Source organism: Tupaia chinensis, unplaced genomic scaffold, assembly GCF_000334495.1.
Source record: "Tupaia chinensis unplaced genomic scaffold, TupChi_1.0 Scaffold147038_1, whole genome shotgun sequence".
NCBI lineage: Eukaryota > Metazoa > Chordata > Mammalia > Scandentia > Tupaiidae > Tupaia > Tupaia belangeri.
In genome coordinates, this window is record NW_006206889.1 from 1562902 (window position 1) to 1587566 (window position 24665).

General features: G+C 37.8%; 1 protein-coding gene across 4 annotated transcripts in view; it reads right to left on the reverse strand.

The window, feature by feature from the left end:
* HSF2BP (heat shock transcription factor 2 binding protein) overlaps positions 1–24665 on the reverse strand; it is a 155771-nt gene that overhangs the window by 53789 nt on the left and 77317 nt on the right. For all 4 annotated transcript variants that reach the window (XM_027768659.1, XM_027768658.1, XM_014584534.2 and 1 more), the window contains one exon: positions 21159–21262. In XM_027768659.1, coding sequence (XP_027624460.1) covers positions 21159–21262 — 104 coding nt within the window. The remainder of the gene's footprint in view (positions 1–21158; positions 21263–24665) is intronic.

Consider the following 24665-nt stretch of genomic DNA (forward strand, 5'->3'; position numbering starts at 1 on the left):
GGTGATTTCTTGCTTTCTGTCTCTCTCTGTCTTTCTGGTGAGTGCACATACCCTATAGCAAAAACCTCTAAAAAAAAAAAAAAAAGATTATTCTTCATATGGGAAGAAAAGATAAAAAAAATTCTCAGATAAACAAAAACCTGAAAAAATTCACCAACACCAGATCAGCAATTAGAGAAATTCTAAAGGGAGTGATATGTCAAGAAAACTAAAGACAGACAGAAATAAGAGAACAAAAATGACCAAGGAAAAGGTCAATTTAATGGTAAGGGCTAGTTCAAAACTATCAATAATAATGTTGAATGTTAACTTCCAGGATTTAAATGGAAAGATCGGACCACAGTAACACTGCAGAAGAGAGATTAATTACCTAAGACTTAACTGGTGAAACAGAATTTTATGACTTGTGAGTAAAACATTATCAGGTTTTTTTTTACTATGCTTTGTTTTCCCAATTTAAGGATTTCGCTTTCTTTTGAGCTGTTGATAGGTTCAGCAATTTGCTAAAATGTTTTTTCTTATTATTTGTTTGCTTGCTTGTTTGTTTAAATGGAAACAAACTTTTCTCCCTTCCTGACCCTTCTGGAATTGGAAAATATTTGGGAATATTCTTATTTGTGGCTGAGTGATTATGTACATAAGTTCAATAATACCTATTGCCTTGAATCAGAAATTGGAAATACTCATTATTGGACAGGGCTTTGACTGGAAATGTCATATCTGAAGATTAAACCAGAAAACTATGGAACTAAGGTAGATCTCAAGTAAGCCAACAGAAGCTCTTGGAAAGACAGCCTGGTACCATAAATAGTTCTGCCTGGCAGAGAGGATTAGAGAAGCTATATGAAAGAATTCATACCATAAAATATCCTGGACTTTTCCAGCCCAGCATTGTAATTGATAGAGATTACAAAACAGCAGCCACAACCAGAGGATTACCTTGAGGAAGACTCTGAAGGAAGAAAAAGAGACTGATCTTTGCTAGCACATGATATATCACAGAATAGATAGGCAAGGCTGAATTGAGAAGGTTTATGTGTGAATTGTGTGCTGGGTGTTTGCTCTGCAACAGTTTGAGTAGTCAACATGTACGTATTTTCTCAAAAATATTTTAAAACATACTATCTCTGTTGTTATAGAGTCACAGACAAAATTCTAACAAATATTTCAAACATTATTTTTAAAATTGTTTTTTTTTAATTTTGAAAGTTATTTATTAGATGCCAAGAACTATGGAGTATGAGCAAAAATTTTTGATATGTTTGTGGGAAAATGCAAAAATAAATAAATGATTTTAAAAAATACACAAAAAAAAGAAGAAAAGAAATGCACTTCATGGATAAAGACATACATAGGAAAAAAGTTAATGGCTGGAAACAGAAACCAAAAAAAGAGGTTAGAGTTGCAATACTGATTTCAGATAAAATAAGCTTTCAGACAAAAACTGTAAGGGATCAGCAGTTAGTGTAATGACTCTGTCGCTGAATGCCCATGTAGTCGACTGCGGTTCGAGTCTCGGTCCTGGCAGTTTAAACTCATGCTGGGCACGTGTGCATGTGTGCCCAACATCCCAAGAGGAAAATGGAAGAGAAGGGATTGCGGCACAGCCATCCCCTTGGGGGGCGTGATCCCTCGCTTTCTGTCTCTCTGTCTTTCTCTGTCTTTCTGGGGAGCATACGCACCCTATAGCAAAAACCTCTTCAAAAAAAAAAAGACAAAGAAGAACACTATATAGTACTAAAAGGGCTAATGTATAAATATCCAGGCAGCCAACTCAGGAGCAACCAAATATATGAAGGAAACACTGCTAGATCTGAAAGGAGAGATAGACTGGAACACACTATTTGTTGGGGATCTCAATACCCCACTATCTCCTTTAGACAGATCATCTAGACAAAAAATAAACAAACAAACAAACAGAGAGATATAGGATCTAAACAACACCATAAATCAAACGGACTTGACAGACACCTAGAAAACCTTCCATTCAACAACCACAAAATATACATTCTTCTCACCCCCACATGGAACCTTTCTGAAGACTGACCACATGATAGGACATAAAACAAGCCTTTACAGATTCAAAGGCATAGAAACTATGTCCAGCATCTTCTCTAACCATGAAATTTGATACTAACTTCAGAAAAACTCCCTGAAAATACACAAACATATGGAAACTAAACAACCTACTCCTGAATTATTTCATGACCAAAAGACTGAAATCAGATTAACTGAAAAGAATCATTTATTTCATGACCAAAAGACTGAAATCAGAAGAGTAACTGAAAAGAATCATAACAAGTATACGAGTTTAAATAACCCATGGGATACAGCAAAAGCAGTCATAAGAGGGAAGTTCATAGCAACTGGTGCACATAAATTTTTTTTAATTAAAAAAAAGGTGAAAAGGTGTCAAATAGATAACCTAACAATACACCTCAGGGAACAACAACAGAAAAATGCAAAAAATGCCAGGAGAAAAGAAATAATAAAGGTCTGGGGCAGGCAGGTGGTGCGGTGGTTACAGCTGGATTCCAACATGGCCAGCCATGGTTCCAGTCCTAGACCTGGAGGCTTGTTTTCTCACTTTCCCTCTCTCTCTCTCTCTCTCTCTCTCTCTCTGACCCTCTCTGATCAAATAAAAATAAATAAATAAATAAATGTTAAGTAAAATAATTCTTTAAAACTAATAAAGATCTGGGCAGAAATAAATGAAATGGAGAATAAATGAACTATACAAAAAATAAATTAAACCAAAGCTGGTTCTTTGAGAAGATAAACAAACTGACACACAATTAGCTAGACTAGTTAAGAAGAGATAAAGGAACCAGATAAATCATATTTACAATGAAGCAGGCAATACTACAGCAGACATAACATAAATACAAAACATCATGAGAATACTATGAGCGACTATATGTCAACAAACAAGAAAACCTGGATAAGATGGACAAATTCCTGAATGCAGGTAATCTACCAAGATTGAATCAGGAAGACATAAAAGCCTAACTAGATCCATAACAAGCAGTAAATTGAATCAGTAATAAATAACCTCTCAACAAAGAAAAGCCCAAGTCCCAAAGGCTTCGCTTCTCAATTCTATAAAACTTTTAAAGAAGATGAAATGAAACCCCTTCTACTCAAATTATTTCTAAAATTCCAAAAGGAAAGTACCCTCCCAAATTCATTTATGAAACCTCCATCACCCTCGTCCCCAACACAGGCAAGGACATAACAAAGAAGCAAAACTACAGACCAATATCTCTGATGAATATGGATGCGAAAATTCTCAACGAAATACTAGCAAATTATATCCAATGACACATTAAAAAAATTATACATCAGTCACCCCACTTCTATCTTCAGAACCCTGGCCTAAGGGACACTGAGGCAGAGCCCCCACCCCAGCTCCAGCCCCGGCACCCCCAAGCCAGAGACCCCTATCTCTGTCATCTCTGTCAGCCAAGCAGGGTTTTTTTTCCCTTCTCTTCTTTTTTTTTTTTTTTCTTTTGGAGAGGTTTTTGCTATAGGGCATGTGCGCTCACCAGAAAGAGAGAGAGAGACAGAGAGACAGAAAGCAAGAAATCACCCCTGGGGGCGGAGGGGGGGGGGATGGCCACACTTTAATCCCTTCTCCTCCATTCTCCTCTCGGGATCTTGGGCATGCAAGCACACACCTAGCGAGTTTAAGCCACCGGGTCCAAGGCTTGAACTGCGGTCGAATACACAGGAGTTCAGCGACATAGCCATTACACTAACTGCTGGTCCCACTCCTCTTCTTTCATTTGTAAATTTCTGACTTCTCCTTACCACACAGGAACACCCTCAGCTCTACAGCCACCCCACTTCCATCTTCAGAACCCTGGAGAAATCATGCACAACGCACTAGCGTGGCACATGACTTTTTCTTTATTCTCCTTCTTTCTTTCTTCTCACTTAATTGGTCCTCTCTTCCTCTATCTCCGCCCTCCCATACAGTCTAGATAGGTCTAGAATTACAGTTCTGAAATATTCTAGTACTTTAAGACTTTCTGGGATCCTCTCTTTTAATGAACCACCTGTGAAAAAGGAGATACTTTTCTTCATACACCTGAATAGAATACTCCTCCTCGGATCACATTGCTAACCACAAGAGAAGAGAGACTTCAGCAGTCTTCAGTCCACAGCAAAAGGGAAACACACTTGCTCCTATTCAAGGAAATGTTCTCTTAAAAGGTATTCTAAAGTGAATACATCTCCCAATGGCTAGAAGTAGAAGAGCCTCAAGTCTGAATAAAGCAGGAAATATGTCTCCATCAAAAGAACACAGTGACTCTCTCTGTCTGGGACCAGCAGTTAGCGTAATGGCTATGTCGCTGGACTCCCACGTAGTCGACCGCGGGTCGCGTCCCCGGCCCGATAGCAAAAACCTCTCAAAAAAAAACAAAACAAAACAAAACAAAAAGAACACAGTGACTTCCTTCCATCTCTTGAAAAAACAGAGGACGTTATCAAAATGTCTGACAAAGAATTTAGAACATTCATGGTGACCAAATTCTATGAGTTGGAACAGAAAAGAAACAATGAACAACAGGAGATTAGAAAGTCCTTCCACAATATGAAAGAAGAAATGGACACGCTAAGAAAGAATCAGATGGAACTATTAAGAGATGAAGTCTATAATACAGGAAATCAAAAACTCTCTCGAAAGTATTAAAAGTTGATTAGACCATGCTGAAGATCGAATCTCTGATGTAGAAGATAAAACCTCTGACCTAGAGAAAACAACAAAAAAGAGAAAATTTTAAAAACACAAGGATAACATATGAGAAATAATAGATTCCATTAGACGCACTAACACTCGAATAATTGGTATCCCAGAAGATGAAGAAACTAATAAAGGCATGGAAAATCTATTCCATGAGATCTTGGAAGAAAATTTCCCAAGTCTAGAGACACACCAAACATCCAGACCCAAGAAATACAAAGGACCCCAAATAGAATCAACCCAAGAAGATCTTCCCCAAGGCACATCTTAGCCAGACTGCCAAAGACCACAGATAAAGATAAGATACTAAAACTGGCAAGAGAGAAACTACAAGTGACTTACAAAGGTCACCCCATCAGGCTAACACCGGACTTCTCAATGGAAACAATGCAAGCAAGAAAAGAATGGGAAGATGTATTGAAAGTGTTAAGAGAGAAACAATTTCAACCAAGATTATTATATCCTGCAAGATTATCCTTCATATGGGAAAAAATATTAAAATGTTCTCAAACAAAACCTGAAATAATTTGCCAATACCAGGCCAGCTCTTCAAGAAACACTGAAGAAAGTACTGTTCCAGGAAAACTAAAGAAGTAACAGCCAGAAACAAAGGAATAAGAGGCAACTAAGACAATGGCCAACTTAAACATCAGGACAGGTCCAGTAACATCTATAGTAACATTGAATGTTAATGAATTAAATTCTCCAATCAAGAGACACAGACTGGCTGAATGGATTAAAAAACAGAAACCTTCTCTCTGTTGCCTACAGGAAACCCACTTCATGGATAAAGACATATATAGACTGAAACTGAAGGGGTAGAAAAAGATTTTTCACACAAATAGGAACCAAAAAAGAGCCGGAGTCGCGATACTAATTTCTGACAAAATAGGCTTTAAAACAAAAACTGTTCGAAGAGACAAAGAAGGGTACTATATTGCAGTAAAAGGATCAATCAATCAATAAGATATAACACTTATTAATATCTATGCACCTAACACAGGAGCACCCAAATATGTGAAGGAAAGACTGTTAGATCTAAAAGGGGAGATAGACTACAACACACTAATTGTTGGAGACCTCAACACTGCACTATCCCCTCTGGACAGATCATCTAGACAAAAAATAGGTGAAGAAATAAAGGACCTAAATGATACCATAAATCAAATGGACTTAACAGACATCTATAGAACTTTCCACCCAAAAACGACGAGATATACTTTTTTCTCACCCGCACATGGAACCTTCTCAAAGACTGACCACGTCATAGGGCACAAAGAAAGATTCTACAGATTCAAAGGCATAGACACTATATCCAGCATCTTCTCCCACCATGATGGAATTAAACCTGAGTTTACCTGCAAGAGAAAGCCTCAAAAATACTCAAATACATGAAAACTAAATAACCTACTTTTGAATGACTCCACAACTACTGAAGAAATAAAGACTGAAATCAAAACACTCACAGAAGCCAATGACAACAAGGACACGAGTTTCCAGAATCTTCGGGACACCGCTAAAGCACTCATAAGAGGGAATTTTGTAGCAATTAGTGCACATAAGAGGAAGATGGAAAGAAGGCAAATGGATCACCTAACATCATGCCTCAGAGAATTAGAAAAGCAACAGCAAAAAGATCCAAAAAAACTCCAGGAGAAAGAAATAAAGACATGAGCAGAAATCTAGCAATCCCACTCCTTGGTATCTACCCAAAGGACAGAAGAATACTTAAATCAGAAAAGTGCTTGCACATCGTTGCTTATTGCGGCACTATTCACAATTGCTAAGTCATGGAAACAACTCAAATGCCCATCAACAGATGAATGAATAGAAAAACTGTGGCACATATATTCTATGGAATACTATTCAGCCATAAAAGACAACAAAACCCTGGCTTTTGACAGGAAGTGGATGAATATGGAAGATTTACTGCTGAGTGAAGCAAGTCAGGCTATGAAGGAGAGGCATTGTATGTCCCTACTTAATATATACCAAGTGTTTGCACTCTATGACTGAAACTAATTGACTAAAGGATATAGAAACACAGTATATAGATGCAAATACCAGATATAGTGTGTATAAAAGAGGAGGGTCTGAGGAAGAACATTTAGAAGAAAAATAGGGAGGCAAAGCATTAATGGCACAAAGAAATGTGGTATTATCTATTGAAGACATTTTATAGTTTTATCAACTGTACTAGGGAGAAATGTTCACCTGTTGAAATGTCCATTTTTTAAGTCAAATTATAATGTGATTTAATGTACAAAAGAAAATGAAATAAAAATAAATAATTTTTTAATAAAATTATACATTATGATCAGGTAGGGTTTAATTACAAGGATGCAAAGGTGGTTCAACATACACAGAACTATAAATGAACTATAATACACTATATTAACAGAACTATAATACACTATATTAACAGAAAGAAGGATAAAACCATATGATCATATCAATTGATGCAGAAAAAGTGTTTGATAAAATATAACATCCCTTCATGATTAAGATTCTCAGCAAAATTGGCAAAGAAGGGACATTTCTCAACACAATAAAAGCCATTTATGAAAAACCAATAGCTAACTAACATCATACAGAATGGAGTAAATCTGAAAGCTTTTCCACTAAAAACTGGAACAAGACAAGACCCATTTTCTCTACTACTTTTCAATATAATTCTGGAAGTCCTAGCAAATGTAATCAAAAAAGAGAATAAAATAAAGGCATTCAAATAGAAAAAGAAGAGGTGAAACTATATTTGCAGATGACATGATTGTATACATAGAAGATAGAATCTACCAAAACACTCCTGGAAGTAATAAATGAATACAGTAAAGTGGCAGGATACAAAATAAACATATAAATTTTCAACAACAACAAGCAGATTGAGATAGAATTAAAGAAGGCAATCCCATTTACAATAACCACAAAAAGTACAAGATACCTAAGAATAAACCTAACCAAAGAGGTCAAAGACCTCTACAAGGAAAATTATGAAAACCTGAAAATTGAAATAGAAAATGACACAAAAAAGTGGAAGGACATTCCATGTTTCTGGATTGGAAGAATTAATATAATCAAAATGTCAGTCCTACCCAAATTAATCTACATATTTAATGCCCCAAATTATCAGAGACATTCTTCACAGACTTAGAAAAAACAATCATAGAATTTGTCTGGAATCATAAAAGACCCCATATTGCCAAAGCAATTCTGCACAAGAAGAGTAGAGTGGCATCTCACTCCCTGACTCCAAAATATATTACAAAGCTGTGATAATCAAAACAGCAGGGTACTGGCACAAGAACAGGTATGTGGACCAATAGAACAGAACAGACTCAGAAATAAACCCCAAACACACAGCCAACTGATTTTTGACAAAGGGCACCAGTCAATCCAATGGAGAAAAGAAAATCTCTTTAAGCAAATGGTGCTGGAAAAACTGGTTATCCACCTCCAGAAAGATGAAACTTGGACCCTATTTCTCACCATTAATAAAAATCAACTCAAAATGGATGAAAGATTTAAACCTAAGACCTTAAATAATAAAACTATACTGGTGGAAAACACAGGGGGAAATTCTTGGAAACATCAGAGTAGACAAAGACTTCTTAAATAAGACCCCAAAAGCAGAAGCAATAATCCCAAAACAGATGAGTGGGATTACATCAGGGTAAAAAGCTTCCACACAGCAAAAGAAACAATAATTAGACTAAAGAGACAACCTTCAGAATAGGAGAATATATTTGCAAGCTCTCCCTCAGATAAGGAACTGATAACCAGAATAATAGAGAACCCAAACAGTTTTCTGAAAAAAAAAAATCAACCCAATTAAAAGATGGGCAAATGAACTGAACAGACAACTCTTCAGGGAAGACATATCAACAGCCAGAAAACATATGAACAAATGCTCAACATCACTTATCATAAGGGAGATGCAAATCAAAAGCATAATGAGACACAACATAGCTCCAGTCAGAAAGGCTAAGATTAAAAAATAAAGAATGATAAGTATTGGTGAAGCTGCAATGAAAAGGGAACTCTCCCATACTGTTGGTGGGAATGTAAATTAGTACAGACACTGTGGAGAATAACATGGAGGTTCCTCAAAGACCTACAAATAGAATTGCCATATGATCCAGCAATTCCTCTCCTGGGTATCTACCCAAAGGATAGGAATACACTCAGTTGGAAAAACACTTACACATCCATATTTACTGTGGCATTATTCACAATTGCTAAGACATGGACCAACCCAAATGTCCATGAACAGATGAATGGATTGAAAAAGTGTGGCACATATATTCTGTGTACTACTACTCAGTCATTAAAAATTTTAAAAATTAAAAAAAATTAGACCCTGGTATTTGATACAAAGTGGACAAATGCTAAGTGAAGCAACCCAGACTATGAAAGAGAGGCATCGTATGTTCTCACTCAATGGACACTTAATGTCGGCACTCCATGGGAGAAACTGAAAGATTGGAAGGTATAAAGCATGGAGAACAATGGTGATATTGGATACAGTGCTGGAGGAGGGTGGGAAATGGGGAGCATGACTGGGAGGTAATCAATGGGAAAAAGAAGCAGCAAAACTTTTGAGGGACACAAAAATGGAAAATTATCTGTTGATGATAATGTGTATGGTAACTCCTTTTATTGAACTGATATACATTGTACTCATGACTGGAAAATTCATTTAGTATGTTGTAATGATACACAGTGATTGAAGGTAAAAAAAATAAAATAAATCACTCACTCACTCACTGTGCAAGATGTAAGTTTTGAAGATCTGCTATACAGCATAGCACCTAACTCTAATAATACTATATTGTATACCTAAAATTTGCTAAAATGGTAGCTCTTATGGGAAGTCTTCCCTTTTTTTTTTTTTTTTTTTTTTTGCCAGACAGTTCATGCACTTACCAGAGAAAAAGCAACAGAGAGGAAGAGGGGAAACCATTACCCAATGGGGCATATCACACTGGAATTCCTTCTTCATTTCTCCATCCTGTAGGGATTTGTGACATAAATGTACACACACCAGATGTGTTTTTCAAGCCACTGGGGACAGGATTCAAACCATTCAGTAGGCCATGTGGGATCTAGCTCTCTTAACCATCAGACTATGTTAAGAGGCTGGTCAATGTTAAGTCTTCTTGCCAAAAAGGAAATGATGATGAGAACAGCAATAAAGGGGGTAGGAGGAAACTTTGGGAAGTGATGGGTATGTCTATGGCCTTGATGTCAATGATGGTTTCACAAGTGTATACAGTATAGCCTCAAACTCATGGAAATGTATACAATTAAGTATGTATAGCTTTTTATATATATTCATATCTCAACAAAGTGGTTTTAAAAAATAAAAAACAGGGGCCAGCAGACTACATAGTAGGAAGGTGCTGGACTCCCACATGACTGGCCATAATTAGAGTCCTGGACCTGATGGCTTGAAACTCACACAGGGTGCATGTGCATGCATGCCCAAAATTCTAAGAGGAGAATGGAAGAAAAGGAATTTCAGCATAGCTATCCTCCCTGGGGGAGTTATTTCTCACTTTCTCTCTACCTCTCAGGCGAGTACACATGCCCGTATGGGAAAAAAAAAATCTCCAAATAAATAAAATACAAATCTAAGATCTTGTTCAAAAAAAAAAAGCCATACAGTCCAAAAATATATATAGTCTAATTGGCAATAACTGGTATCTGTGAAGCAAGAATGAGCAAACATTTTATTGTATTTTCTTTAATAAAATACGAAATTGGGCCAGCAGGTGGTATAGCGGTTAAGATGCTTATTCCCATATAGCCAATTCTGTGGTCTGAGTTCCAAAGCTGGTGGCTTGAAAATCACACTGAGCACATGTGCATGTGTTCCGAAAATCCCAAGGGGAGAATGGAGGAAGAGGGATTGAAGTGTGGCTATCCCCCAGGGGTGATTTCTCTCTTTCTTTCTTTCTTTCTTTCTTTCTTTCTTTCTTTCTTTCTTTCTTTCTTTCTTTCTTTCTCTTTCTCTCTCTCTCTTTCTCTCTTCCTTCCTTCCTTCCTTCTTTCTCTCTCTCTCTCCTCCCCTCCTCTCTCTCCTCTCTCTCTTTCTCTTCCCAGTAAGCACCAGAAAGAAAAATTTTTCCCTGTGTCTAAAATCTACAATACTACTAATAATAATCCATTTTTTAATTTAATTTATTTCTTTTTTTGTATATACATTCAATCGTATTGTTTAGCTTACAATGTGAGCATTTCAATATGTGAACATTTCTCCCCAGTCCCGTTAATCAAAATATCTTCATCCGATAACACCACACTTCCCCATCCCGTCAATGTTCTACCTCCGTATCCCTTCTCCAAATGTCCCTCGTTAGGCCCCACTCCTCCACATACACCTCATCTGACAGTCACACCCATCTCTTGTGTTTGTAGAACCGTTAGTAAATCAGTTTCAGCCACAGAGTGCAGACATTCAGTATATGTTAAGTGGGGACATAGAATGTCTTTTCTTCATAGAAAAAAAACACCAAATAACTGAAAAAACACAAGGATAATATATGAGAAATACTAGACTCTATTAGACACCCAAACATCAGAATAATAATCCATTTTTAAACTAATATGGGAAACCAAAAGAGAGAACCTTCCATATAGGGCAGAAGAGCAAAAGGTACGGTAAGAGTCAAGTTTGAAAAGGTAAGAAGAGATAGGAAAGAGGGAAACAATGGAGGAGTACTTAAAGTTGTTGTAGGAGGGAAAAAGACAAGGAAGCTGCAGAGTATTTGATAAAGAGAAGACCAGGAAAGGAAATGTTCATTAACCCAGTTGTTTCTGGATGCCAGGCACCTGCAGGGCACCTAACATACATTATTATAACCTCCATAATCCCAACCATACAGATGAGAAAAGAGACCTCAAGAGAGGCTGGGGATCTTGCCAACATTCCTACAGTTACTGAATAGCAGAATCCAGATCTGACCTCAGACTTGTTTCAAACCCAGGCTCTTTCTTTGTGTTGGCTTGGGAGTAAGAATAAAGCACGGTGACAAAAAAGATCAAGAACAATGCTGAGAGTCAGACGAGAATTTGGGCCAAGACTTATAGACACCTCTATGTTTTTGACAGAGTGATAATGCGACCAAAAGGGTGACATCTTAGAAAGCTAGAAGATAAGAGTAACAAGAGTGTGGAGGGAAACTAGCTAAAGTGATGTAGTAATCTAGATAGGAGACAGCAAGGGAGACAGAAAAACACTTAACCATTCTTACTAAAAACTGTTCAAACAGTCTGGGCAGACAGTGAGGCAACTTAACCAACATATCTGGAGCAGTTACCCTTGTCACTTTCTTTCAGCCTTAAGGATTTCCTTTAGTTTTTATGCAAGATATGCTAATAATAAAGTTTCTCAGACTGTTTATTCAGGAATGTATTTTGCTTTCATTTTTTGTGAATTGCCAGAGAATGCATGCACTTGCACACAGAGATGGGGGTGGGGAGCAGAAAGCACTTCCCAGTGAGGCATGGTCATGCCATAATCCTTTCTCCACTTCTCTATCTCATCAAGTTCCTAGGCACACAAGCACACACGCCTGGTGTGCTCTTCAATGCCAGGGTAGGACTTGAACCATGGTCAACCATGTGGAGTCTCCCTTAACCACTAAGCAAAGGAGGCGCCCAATTTTGTCTTCACTGTTTTTTTGGTTTGGAGGGAGAAATTTTTGCCATAGGGTGCATGTGCTCGCCAGAGAGACATAGAGAGAGAAAGTAAGAAATCATCCCCCTAGGGGGGATGGCCACACTCCAATCCCTTCTCCATTCTCCTCTCAGATTTCGGACACACACACACACACACACACACACACACACACACACACATGCAGGCCAAGCTTGAGTTTCAAGCCACTGGGTCCAGTACTTGAACAGTTGTTGTCCAAGTGGGAGCCCAGCGCCTTAAACACCATGTCATCTGCTGACCCCTTGCTTTCACTTTTAAAGAATCCTTTTGCTAGACACAATTCTTAGTTGATGGTCTATTCTTTCATAACTTTGAATATGTCAGTTATTTTGTCTCAACATGAAGATACTGCACTGTTGCTATTAAGCAACTACCAGTCCATGTGTCCCTCCTTGAAGGTATATATCTTTGACTGCTTATAGGATCATTTCTATCTTTATTGTTCTGTAGTTTTCATTACAATACATGTTGCTTCTGTCTCATTCACTCTCTCATCTCTTTCTAGAATTCTGGTTAGTCATCTGTTAAATTCTCAGTCCTTCCTCCATGTTTCTTATCTACTCATATTTTCCATCTCTGTCTCTGTGCTTTGCTCTGGATAATTTCTGAAGATCGATTTAATTATCTCCTTCTTAATTAGTCTATGTATAATCTGCCATTAAAATTATCTAATAAATTTATAATAGCAACCAACTATAATGCTCATTTCCAAAAGTATTATTTGATCATTTTCAAATTGGCCTGGCCATTTTTATAATCTTTTAGTCTTTACTCATATGTTAATCCCGTCTTTCATTTCCCTAAATATATGAAATATACTTATTTTATAATGGTCTGATAATTATTTGAAGTCTTCTGCAGGAATGATGATGCAAGCCCTATTTCTGTTGCCTTTCAGTAGCAATGTTTACTCATGCTTTTTGTGAAGCCTCTCCAACAAGAACCACCTCTCCAGATGAGGCCCCTTGACTTTGAATCTCCAAAACTGCAAGTTAAATAAACCCCTATTCTTGTAAATTACCCAGAATCAGGTATTTTTTTTTTCTCCTGTCAGAAGACACATGCACTTGCCAGCGAGAAAGAGAGTGAGAGAGGAAGTACCCCTTAATGAAGTATGGTCATGCCATTATTCCTTCTCCTATATTTCTCCATCCTGTTGGTATTTTGGGAATGCCAGCACATGTGCTCAGCATGTATTTTAAGCCACCAGAGTCAGGATTCGAACTGTAGTTGGCCATGCAGTATCTGGCTCTTTTAACCACTAGGCTATGGAGCTAGTCCTTGACTCAAGTATTTCTGTTATTAGAAACATGATGGACTAAAACAGGGAATGAACGCATATGTACCCATTCGGCATCATAAACATGGGTAGGAAATACAGCACTACTGTTAAAAGTGTTGTTTTAATACTCGTCTGCATGATAGTTACATAACACATGTTTACCATCTCAATACACTCTGTCCTTGTCAGCTATTTGCCAGTTCTGTGGCTTAAGAGGAATGTGAAGAATTCAGACAAAGCCTGGGAAAAAGCCAACTACATAGTTCAATAAAAGGAAAGAAAATGAAATCCAGCAAAGGTTAAAGGAAATGAGATGATTTAATCAAGGATGATTAATGGCAATTGGTCCCATATTCTGGATCAGAGAAGTCTGAATATTTAAAAGTAATTTGTTGCCTTTGGGTCAAGTAAAATAAAAGGAAATGGGTTTTCATGGAAGTATGAGATACTTAGATTAGAAATAAAAGGAAAACTAGTATCTATTTAACATCTACTCTATTAGGTGTTGGCCCAGACACTATTACATTTTAATGTACATTAGAACCTGAGAGGTAGAAATTCCCATTTTACAAAACAGAAAAATGAAATTTCTAAAATGTCAGATGAATTTGCAAGTAGAAAAACTACAATTCAAATCTTTTTTTAATATACTTTTTCCATTCAATCACTATATATCTTTACAGTATGAATACCCTATCTAGCCAAAGACATTACCATATACATTGTCAGCAACAGATAACTTTCCTTGTTTTTTGGTCCACTGAATATTTTCTTTTTTTCCTTGATCCTCTCCTCCCTCCTCCTCTACTTTCACTCTCCTCCCATACTGTCTCCGGAATCCATAATTGCCTTTCATGCTTTTATGCCTTCCAATACTTCAGTTTTTGCTAGAGAGTGCAGACATTTGGCATATATTAAGTGGGACATATAATGCCTCTCTTTCACAGTCTAGCTTGCTTCACTTGGCATTAAATCTTCCACATTTGTCCACTTCCCATCAAATCCCAGGGTCTTGTTTTTTTATGGCTGAGTAGTTGTCCATGGAGTATATGTGCCACACTTATATATGATATATATATGTGCCAGAGGCCATGTATACTCACTCACCAGAGAGAAAGAGAAAGTGAGAAAGCCCCTCCCACTATGCATGGTTACATTGCAATCTCTTCTCCTCCATTTCTCTCTCCTTTAGGAATTTTGGGCATGCATGTACATGTACCGAGCATTTTTATTTAACCCATCAGGTTCAGGACTTGAACCACACAGTTGGCCATGTGGGATCCAGGTGCCTTAACCATGACACCACTGGCTGGCCCTTGTGTAGTACATTTTCATAAATTAGATCTACTCAGAAAAGTCAGTTTTCAAATTCTTCATCCTTCATTATAATAGTCTAACTTGCTGTTTAGCAGCACTAGTACCAAGAAGCACATACATATTATTTTTAGGAACTATTTTGTTCCTAATTTATTTTTCTATTATAAAATACAAACTGACCTTCCTAAAACACATAACAAATCTCATAACAAATTTAAGGTTCAAGTAATTTCAAACATTCTGGTTTCGAGTAGACCTTAATTTATTTTATAACAAATGATTCTAAAGATATAAAGTAAGATGACCTTGCAATGGATTTTCTAGGGTTTTAGCTGTGCTCATTATATTGAAAGAGTCAATGATTATCTCCAAGAATAAGAAAAGCACAGGATGCCCCACAAGCAAAAAGCTGCATTAAGACAACTTAACCCAAATCTCATTTGTCCATAATCCAAAGAGTAAGCAGAAAAAAACCTACCCAGGTCAAAAGAGAAAATTTCTGATGAGTATCAGGAACTAACAGTCACAGACCACTTGCTATTGATAGAGCTGCATCAATTAAGATGAAATGCCTAACAAGTTTTACTAAGTCCCAGAAAATTTCTGGAGTATCACAACTAGAAGGGGACCATACCAAACATCTGGCCTAACTCTGTGGGAAGCTGCACACCAGCGAGTCTGCCGAGGTTTCTCAGAGAGCAAACAATTACCATGATTGGTTCCCTTCCAAAAACCTGACCTTCAAAACCTTGCTCTGATTGGCCACTAGAATCCCTCAAATTTGCATATCTGGCACCTCATGATTGGTCCAAAAGCAACCAATCATAACCCACCATTAACAACCAATCAGGGCCCACCGTTTACAACCAATCACGACCCACCGTTTACAACCCACCAGAGTGTATATAACCACGATGCCTGGCCCACAGTAGCCAGACGACACAGACGACCGAGAGACAACACAGACGACCGAGACGACGACAACGACCAGGAAGACGACAACTGAAGAGCCTGAAGAGCTGAAACACCGCGCAGTCTCCAGACGACCCTGAAGATCCTGAAGAGCTGACACTGCATCGTCTCCAGACGACCTGGGAGACCCTGAAGAGCTGTAACACTACATCGTCTCCGGATGACCCTGAAGAGCTGTGACACCGCGTCGTCTCCGTGCTGCTCACAGTAGACGACGCGACCCTTAAGAGCTGTGACACTGCGTCGTCTCTGTGCTGTACCGTGCTGCCCACAATAAACGGACGACACTGTCGTCTCCGTGCTGTAACACTACGCCGCTTGTCCCGGCTCTCACTCCTTCACTCAGGAAACCTGTTCGGCTGTCCCCCCGGGTCGGGACATAACTCCTCTTTTTATGAGAAAGTAAGCAACTCACAGAAGACTATGAAGTATCACTGATGGCAAGCTAGTCTAAATAGAGACAGGCAATTGTCTCTGAAGTAAGCAGTCAGTTATGAAAGCAACTAAGGCACAAAGTCACCAGAACACAAGCTCCCATCTCTGAGGCACTTCCTGGGAGTAGCATTCATGACTGTGGTTTGGAGCAAGGCAGTCAGTGTTTCAGTCACAGCTTCACAACACAGCAGCTGTCTAACCGTGGTCAGGCTATTTCACCTCTATGTGCCTCAGCTTCCTCATCCATGCTGACTTAAAGAATACTGACAGTTAGCGCATAATGGCTATGTCGCTGGACTCCCACGTAGTCGACCACAGTTCACGTCCTGGACCCGGTGGCTTAAAACTCACACTGGGCGTGTGTGCGTGCGTGCCCAAGATCCCGAGAGGAGAATGGGGGAGAAGAGATTGCGTCGTGACCATTCCCCCTGGGGGGTGATTTCTCGCTTTCTGTCTCTCTGTCTGTCTCTGTCTGTCTGGCGAGCGCATGCGCCCTATAGTGAAAACCTCTCCAAGAAAGAAAAAAAAAAAAAAGAATATTGACAGAAATAAATGAGTGAGTATACCCATATGTAAAGTACCTAAACCAGGGGCTCACAGTCTTGGGTATTCTTATTCAATGATCTACCTCCTCTCATCACTACCACTCTTGCTCAGTTTCTGCTTGCACATGGCCTGTAACAACCAACCTGAATGGTTATCGTGTAGGTCAGGTGCAAAAACCATCTTATTCACTGATTTTCAAGAGAAAACTATTTAGTCAAGTATTCAATCCTGGTTCATAACTATTACCATGGAGTACAAACATAATGCCTTCAACCTGCTCTTAAATGTGAAAGGTCTAGGGCTTTACCCTACTGGCAAGCCAACAAGTTAGCATGCTACAGTTCATGGGTACTGGTAGAGGATATTAACTCTTGAGACAAAGAATTGTACTACTCACAGCAACACTCAAAGCCTCAGTAGCAGCATTTGTGCCAGTTCAATACCCAGTTCCACAGGAACATGCACATGCCATGGGCTGTACCACAAGAGATAAGCTCCAAGCTCAGGGAGCCCAGACCTTTTATAGTGGGTAGTTAGTCTGCCTGTCCTCTGCCCTAGAGGGCACTCTTTACTGCATAAGTATGAACAAGCCCAACCTTTTATCTGGAGAGAGACAGCAGCTCTATCTCCTAAGGAGGTTCCCTACATATATCCTTAAAAAGAGAACCAGGTCAGTTCTTCTGTTTATAAGGTATGAAGAGACAAGAGAAACCCTTGTGCCCCCAAAGAGCTAAGTAACCAAGGATACACACTTGCAGTCATAAACTGGAGGGTTCAATATTGCTAAATAATCAGTTCTCCCCCAACTGATTTGATTCAACACAATCCCAATAAAAATTCCAGCAGAATTATTTTTGGTATAAAATGACATGCTGATTCACAATTCATATGGAAGACGAAAGGGTTTAAAAACAGCCGAATAGCTGTGAAAAAGAGAAATGAAGTTGGAGGATTTATATTACACCTGGCTTTAAGATTTATTATAAAGCTAGCAAGATTTATTATGAAGTATGGTACTGGCATAATGTTATAAAAACAGATCAATGGAATAGAACGAAATGCAGTTAGACCTTCATATATACTGCCAATTGATTTAGATAAAAGGACAAAGGCAATTCCCTAGAGAAAGGTGCCCTTAAAACAAATGGTGCTGGGGCTGGCAGTGGCATGGTGGTTAAGGGCACTGGACTCCCACATGGCCAACCGCAGTCCAGTACCAGACCTGGAGGCTTACTCTCTCACTTTCTGTGTGTGTGTGTGTGTGTGTGTCCCTCTCTGGTTAGATTGAGTAAGTAAATAAAGTTAAATAAAATAATCTTTTTAAATGGTGCTGTATCAACTAGACAGCCTTTTTTGCAGGGGAGAGGGGGAGGGAACAACCCCTAAACTAAATCTAACTAAATCTAACTAAGAATGGATCACATGCTTACATGTAAAGTGGAAAATGATAAAGATATTAGAAAAAAGCATATTAGAAAACCTTTGTAACTTGATTTCTACACCAAATGCACAGTTTATATAATAAAAGAATAATATGTTAAATTTTATCAGAATTAAGAACCTCTGCTCTTCAGAAAACACTCTATTCATAAAGGATAAGCCACAAACTGAGAGAAAATATTTTTCCCATATATCTAAAGGATTCATATTCAGAAAACATAAAGAACTCTCAATACTCAATAAGAAAAAAAACAACCCAGTATTTTTTAATGGGCAAAAAATATGAACAGATAAATAATCAAAAAAGATGAATGGATGGCAAATAAGCACAAGAAAAGATGCTCTTTATCAGCAGTTACAGTAAAAATGCAAATTCAAACCATGCTGAGGTACTTTTATAACCCTACTAGAATGTCTATGTAAAACAGAATGACCATGCCAAGTACTGGAGAGGCTACACAGCAAGTAGAACACTAATACATTGCTGGTGGGAGTGTTAACTGACACATTCATTTTGGATAACAATTTGGCAGTTCAATAAAAACTAACATACAACTACCTGTAACCAGACATTCCCCCAAGGGATTTACTCAAAAGAAATGAAAGCACATGTCCATGCAGACTTGTACAACTCTCATGGCACCTTTATCTGTAATAGTCAAAAGCTAGAGATGACCCAAATGTCTGTCAACAGCTGAATACACACACCAATTGTGGTACAGCCACATAATGGAATACTATTTAGCAATAATAAGTATTGAACTACTAATACACACACCAACATGAACGGATCTCAAAATAATTATGCTGAGTCAAAGAAGCTAAGCAAGACATAATAAAAACTGTATAATCCATTGATATAAATCTGTTAAAAAAATACAATGCAGAAAGGAAACAAGTGGCTTACTGGAAAGAGAGGAACAAAGAACAAGGATGAAGAACCACAAAGGGGCATAAAGTACTTCTGAGGGCTGATGGGTTTGCTCATTATCTTGATTGTGGCAAAGATTTTACAGGTAGTCAAAACCTATAAATTGCTCATTTTAAATACATGTAGCTTACTGCATGCCAAGTATGCCTCAATAAAGCTGTTTTTAAAAAGCATTCATCATGAAGTGGAACTGAAGCTCAAAAACATTTTAGGCCCAGTTTCTGTGGCACAGAGGCTATGGGACATATAGCAACTATATGTTGGGGACTATAGCACTGGGAACAACCTGGCTGAACGCAGTTTTGAATTGCTCATTTGACTGGCCAAAAAGCACTGGACATGTGAGTATGTGCCCAAGATCTTCAGAGTTTGGAGGGCTAAAGGAAGAAGATCACAGTGTGACCAGACCCTGCCCTCTTCCTCACTTAGGCATATATGAGCTTTCTATCATAAATAAAATTTTAAAAACTAAAAATAATAAAATTAAAATAAAGCTTAATTTGCATTACGCAAAAAAAAAAAAGTCTTTTTTTTCATATTTAAGTGAAATGTATACATTAACTTAAGTCTATTTTCTGGTGCTATAACAATACCCAAGACCAGATAGTTTACAAAGAACGAAAGTTTATTTGGCTCATAGTTTTGGAGCTGGGAAGTCCAAGAACATGGTACCAATATCTGCCAAGAACCATCCTCATGATGGAAAGATGGAAGGTAGAAGCAAGCACATAAGACAGAGAGAAGAACTGAGTCAGGCTCACTTTCATAACAACCCCTGTCTTACAATAATTAACATACTCCTGTGATGATGACATTATTCCATTCATGAGGATAGGGCCCTCGTAACCTAATCACCTATCAAATACCCTACCTCTTAATACTGTTACAATGGCAAGTTACAGCATGAGTTTTGGTGGAAATATTCAAATCATAGCACTTATGAAATACATAGTTTAAAAATCATAATGACAGTGGGACAAAATCTTATTTAAGAATTCAGTAAGCACTTACTTTTTTTAAGTTTATTTATTTCTTCCATGAGTAAGAGAAACAGAGAGGGGAGAGCGAGAGAAACAGTACTCCCAACAGGACCCTAATACTGCAATCCACCTCAGCCTCAGCCAGACCAGATCATGGTCTGCCTGACGATGATCAGGTATGCATACCTGACATACTTAAGGACCCTGAATATGACCCAGAGCCCTCCCATTTGGGTTAGCCTCATAGAGGACTGTGATTCACCACTCAGCCAACATCCAATCCCAGGATTAAAAATTTAACTTAAAATGGTAATAGGGTAAAGAACAAGGAAAGTAGTAAATACAGATTTTTATTTTAAAAAACATATTAAAGCACATACATTGTGTGTGGGGAGGTAGGTAGCCTCAAAACTGTACTTTCTCTCTAATTTCTTCTTATTCCAATTCTTTAATATCTGGACTTCTCCCTTATCTAATATTTAGAGGCATATATGCTACAAATAGTACTGTACTATTCATAAAGAATAGGAGAGATTGATGCTATTTTATAAGTGGTTCTGATTTGTGTTGTAGAATCACCAGTAAATAGTAACTAAATTGAAAGCAATAGTTCAGAAATAGAAACAAGTTAGCATACTAATGAACTTTCTTTAACTTGAAATCTTTTTTTAAAGAAATACATTTTAAGATTATCAATCCTAATTTCTAATATTTTAAGACTCTCTTCAGTTACAGAGGAACAGGTACATACACTGTGCAAGAGTTGTATAGCTATCTACCCGCCTTACCACTCAAAAGCCACCACAGCAAAGGGATGAATCCTGGACTCTCACTGATGTATTTCAAGCCTTTCAAATTGATGCTTACATTGTACAGGGACATCAGCATTAACCTGAAATGTAAAAGAAAATAATGTTATACCTCCTAAATATACCTCCTAGTTAAGAGGACTATAATATATTCAAAAATTTCCTTACATTTCAGATATACAGTTCTACAGTCTGGATAATAAGTATAGTAAGAATAAGATATGGTAGTTTCATAAAAGGAATAGAAGGAAAAGCAGACAAGGCAAGCATTCATGTCACAAGCCCTACAAAGCCAGAAAAAAGTAAACTTTCAAACTAAGCATGAAATGATACTTTTGTCAAGTCCTAAAAATCCCCAAGCCAATAATGTTAATATAAAGTAGACCTGGGAGAGATGCTCTCTCAGCTTCCTGGACATTAAAAGATCCTCAGCCTTGTATTCAAAAAAAATTCCCATAAATACAATACTAACGAATGTGAATTCATAATAAAAATCAGAACACATTAAAAAAAAAAAAAAAAAAAAAAAAACAAGACCATACAAGTAACAGCCAGCACAAAGAACCAATGACAGAGCAGAACCCCAGATTTTCAGATACTAGAAGCATTGCAGAATAGAAAATGGGTATGTTGGGCTAACCCCTGCAGATTCATGGTTGAGGGAGCCAGATCCCACATTGACCTTGGGTCAATTCTTGATCCTGGAGGCTTAAAAACATGCTTGGTGCATGTGTGTGTGTGGAGGGACGAGAAAGGATTGTAGTGTAACTATACCCTACTGGGGAGTGCTTTCTTATCCCATTCACTGTTAGCTTCTTTCTTGAAAATGCACATGTTTCTGGCAATTAAGAAAAGAACAAAGAGGGGCCAGCAAGTGGTTGGTTGGAGGTGCTGGACTCCCACACTGCCAATCATGGTGCAAGTTCTGGACCTTTCTTTCTTTCTTTCTTGCTTTCTCTCTCTCTCTCTCTCTCTCTCTCTCTCTCCCCCCTGAGCATGTATGCCCTGTGGCAAATTGAAATAATAATAATAATTAAAATTGAATAAATATTTTTAAAAGAGAAGAAAATGGATATATTTAATAGGTAAAAGTAGTTTTAAAAGAAATTTAAAATATGATGGAGCATCTTAACTGCCCCTGTGGTACTGCTTATATGCTCATTCAGTGAGGACGTGGTACCTCCCTTGTGAACGGGCAGCCAAGGAGATTCCAGTGCTCACCACGATCAATGAAAAGCCCAAGGAAGGAGTTAATACTGATCACCACAATCATATTAATTTGAAGGTGCCAGGGCAGGATGGGTTTACGGTGTATAAGATTAAGAGTTATACAGCACTTAGTAGACTACTGAAAGCCTATTGTGAATGACAGGGTTGATCAATAGGCAGATAGAATTCTGTTTTGATGGGTAGCAAATCAATGAAACAGACACACTTGCATAGTTAAAAATGAAGGATGAAGATATAACTGATGTGTTCCAACAGTAGGCAGGAGGTGTTTACTAAAAAGGGAACCTGATACTTTACTCCAGAACCTGTTCTTACAGATGAAGAATACATTCTCAATTAGAAAACCACATCATGACTACTTCAGTATAGTTTTCTCTATTCTTTCATTTTTTTCTTCTCCATTCCTTTATTGAAAATAAAATAACTGGTGTATGTGCATAAGCATATTGCATTTTTTTAAAAACTAAATGCCCACTGGTATGTTTTGAGTGACATTAAATAGAGATGGGACAGGGAAAATACTGGTTCTGTGAAAATATCCCCTTTCTTCATTAGTGTTACACTCATTCACCACTTATCTTTATATTCAATTGTTATTTTACCGTTTTAGCAAAAAAAGAAAAACAACATAAAATTCCTTGCATATCTTGAATGATTGAAAAATTTTAATGTTTTTTCACTTATCATTCTAAAACCAAAGACAATTTCATAACTTCTTGTACATAGCTGTTACATGTAAGACAATCTGTCTTTAAGCAGAAGTAAATTACTCTTTAAAAAAAAAAAATCCATGGGACCAGCAGTAAGCGTAATGGCTATGTCACTGGACTCCTATGTAGTCAACTGCAATTCGAGTCCTGGACCCAGTGGCTTAAAAAAAACTCACGCTGGGTGCATGTGCGTGCATGCCCAAGATCCCGAGAGGAGAATGGAGGAGAAGGGATTGTGGCGTGCCCATTCTCCCTGGGGGGTGATTTCTCGCTTTCTGTCTCTCTGTCTCTGTCCATCTGGTGAATGCATGAGCCCTAACGCAAATAAACCTCTCAAAAAAAAAAAAAAATTCCTAGATAGTTTTCCCATCAAGTTAAGTAAATAACTTGTTGTTTAAATAAACTTATTTTAAAGTATATATAGTTGAGATGCTGGAGCTACTATTATGAAAAACCAGGCAATTCAAAGATAAGAGAACTTACAAAAATAAAAATCATAATCATCAAAATATAAAAAACAAGGATAACTAGACACATGAAAAAGAAAAAAATACTTAAAATTTTTTAAAAAAGAACTGGGACCAGCAAATGGTCTAATAGTTATGTTGCTGGACTCCCACATGGCTGACTGCAGTTCAAGTCCCAGACCTGGAGGCTTGAAACTCACACTGGTCACATGTGCATGCATGCCCAAAATCCCAAAAGGAAAATAGAGGATGGCATGGCATTCATAATGTTGATGCTAACAGAGATGGAAGAGAAGAGAGACAATGAACTGCTAAAGAGAAAGGAGAAAGAAGTTGACGAGTTCCAGGAGGTGAGGAAATTCTTGCAAGGTCTAAAAGAGGAATTACATGCTTTACAAAAGAGTCAAACGGAACTGTTAGAGATGAAGTCTATAATACAGGAAGTCAAAATCTCCCTTGAAAGTATTAAAAGCAGACTAGATCATTCAGAAAATAGAATCTCAGATGTAGAAGAGAAAATGGCTGGCCTAGAAAAATCCACCATGCAGACTGAGAAAATGGCCCCAAAATTTGAGAATAATATACGAGAAGTACTAGATACCATCAAACGTCCAAATATCCGGATGATTGGCATTCCAGAAGGTGAAGAAACCCATAAGGGCATTGATAATCTATTCCATGAAATTCTACAAGAAAACTTTCCAAACCTAGAGAGGCATTCGAAGATCCAGACCCAAGAAATACAAAGGACCCCAAATAGAATCAACCCAAGAAGATCTTCTCCAAGACATATTATAGCCAGGTTGACGAAAACCACAGTCAAAGACAAGATACTAAGATCAGCAAGAGAAAAAACATCAAGTTACCTACAAAGGACATCCCATCAGGCTAACAGCAGATCTCTCATCGGAAACAATGCGAGCGAGGAGAGAATGAGAAAATATATTCAAAGTGTTAAGAGAAAACCAGTTTCAGCCAAGAATACTGTACCCGGCAAGATTATCTTTCAGGTGGGAAGAAAAGACAAGAACATTCTCAGATAAACAAAACCTGAAAGAATTTACCAGCACCAGACCAGA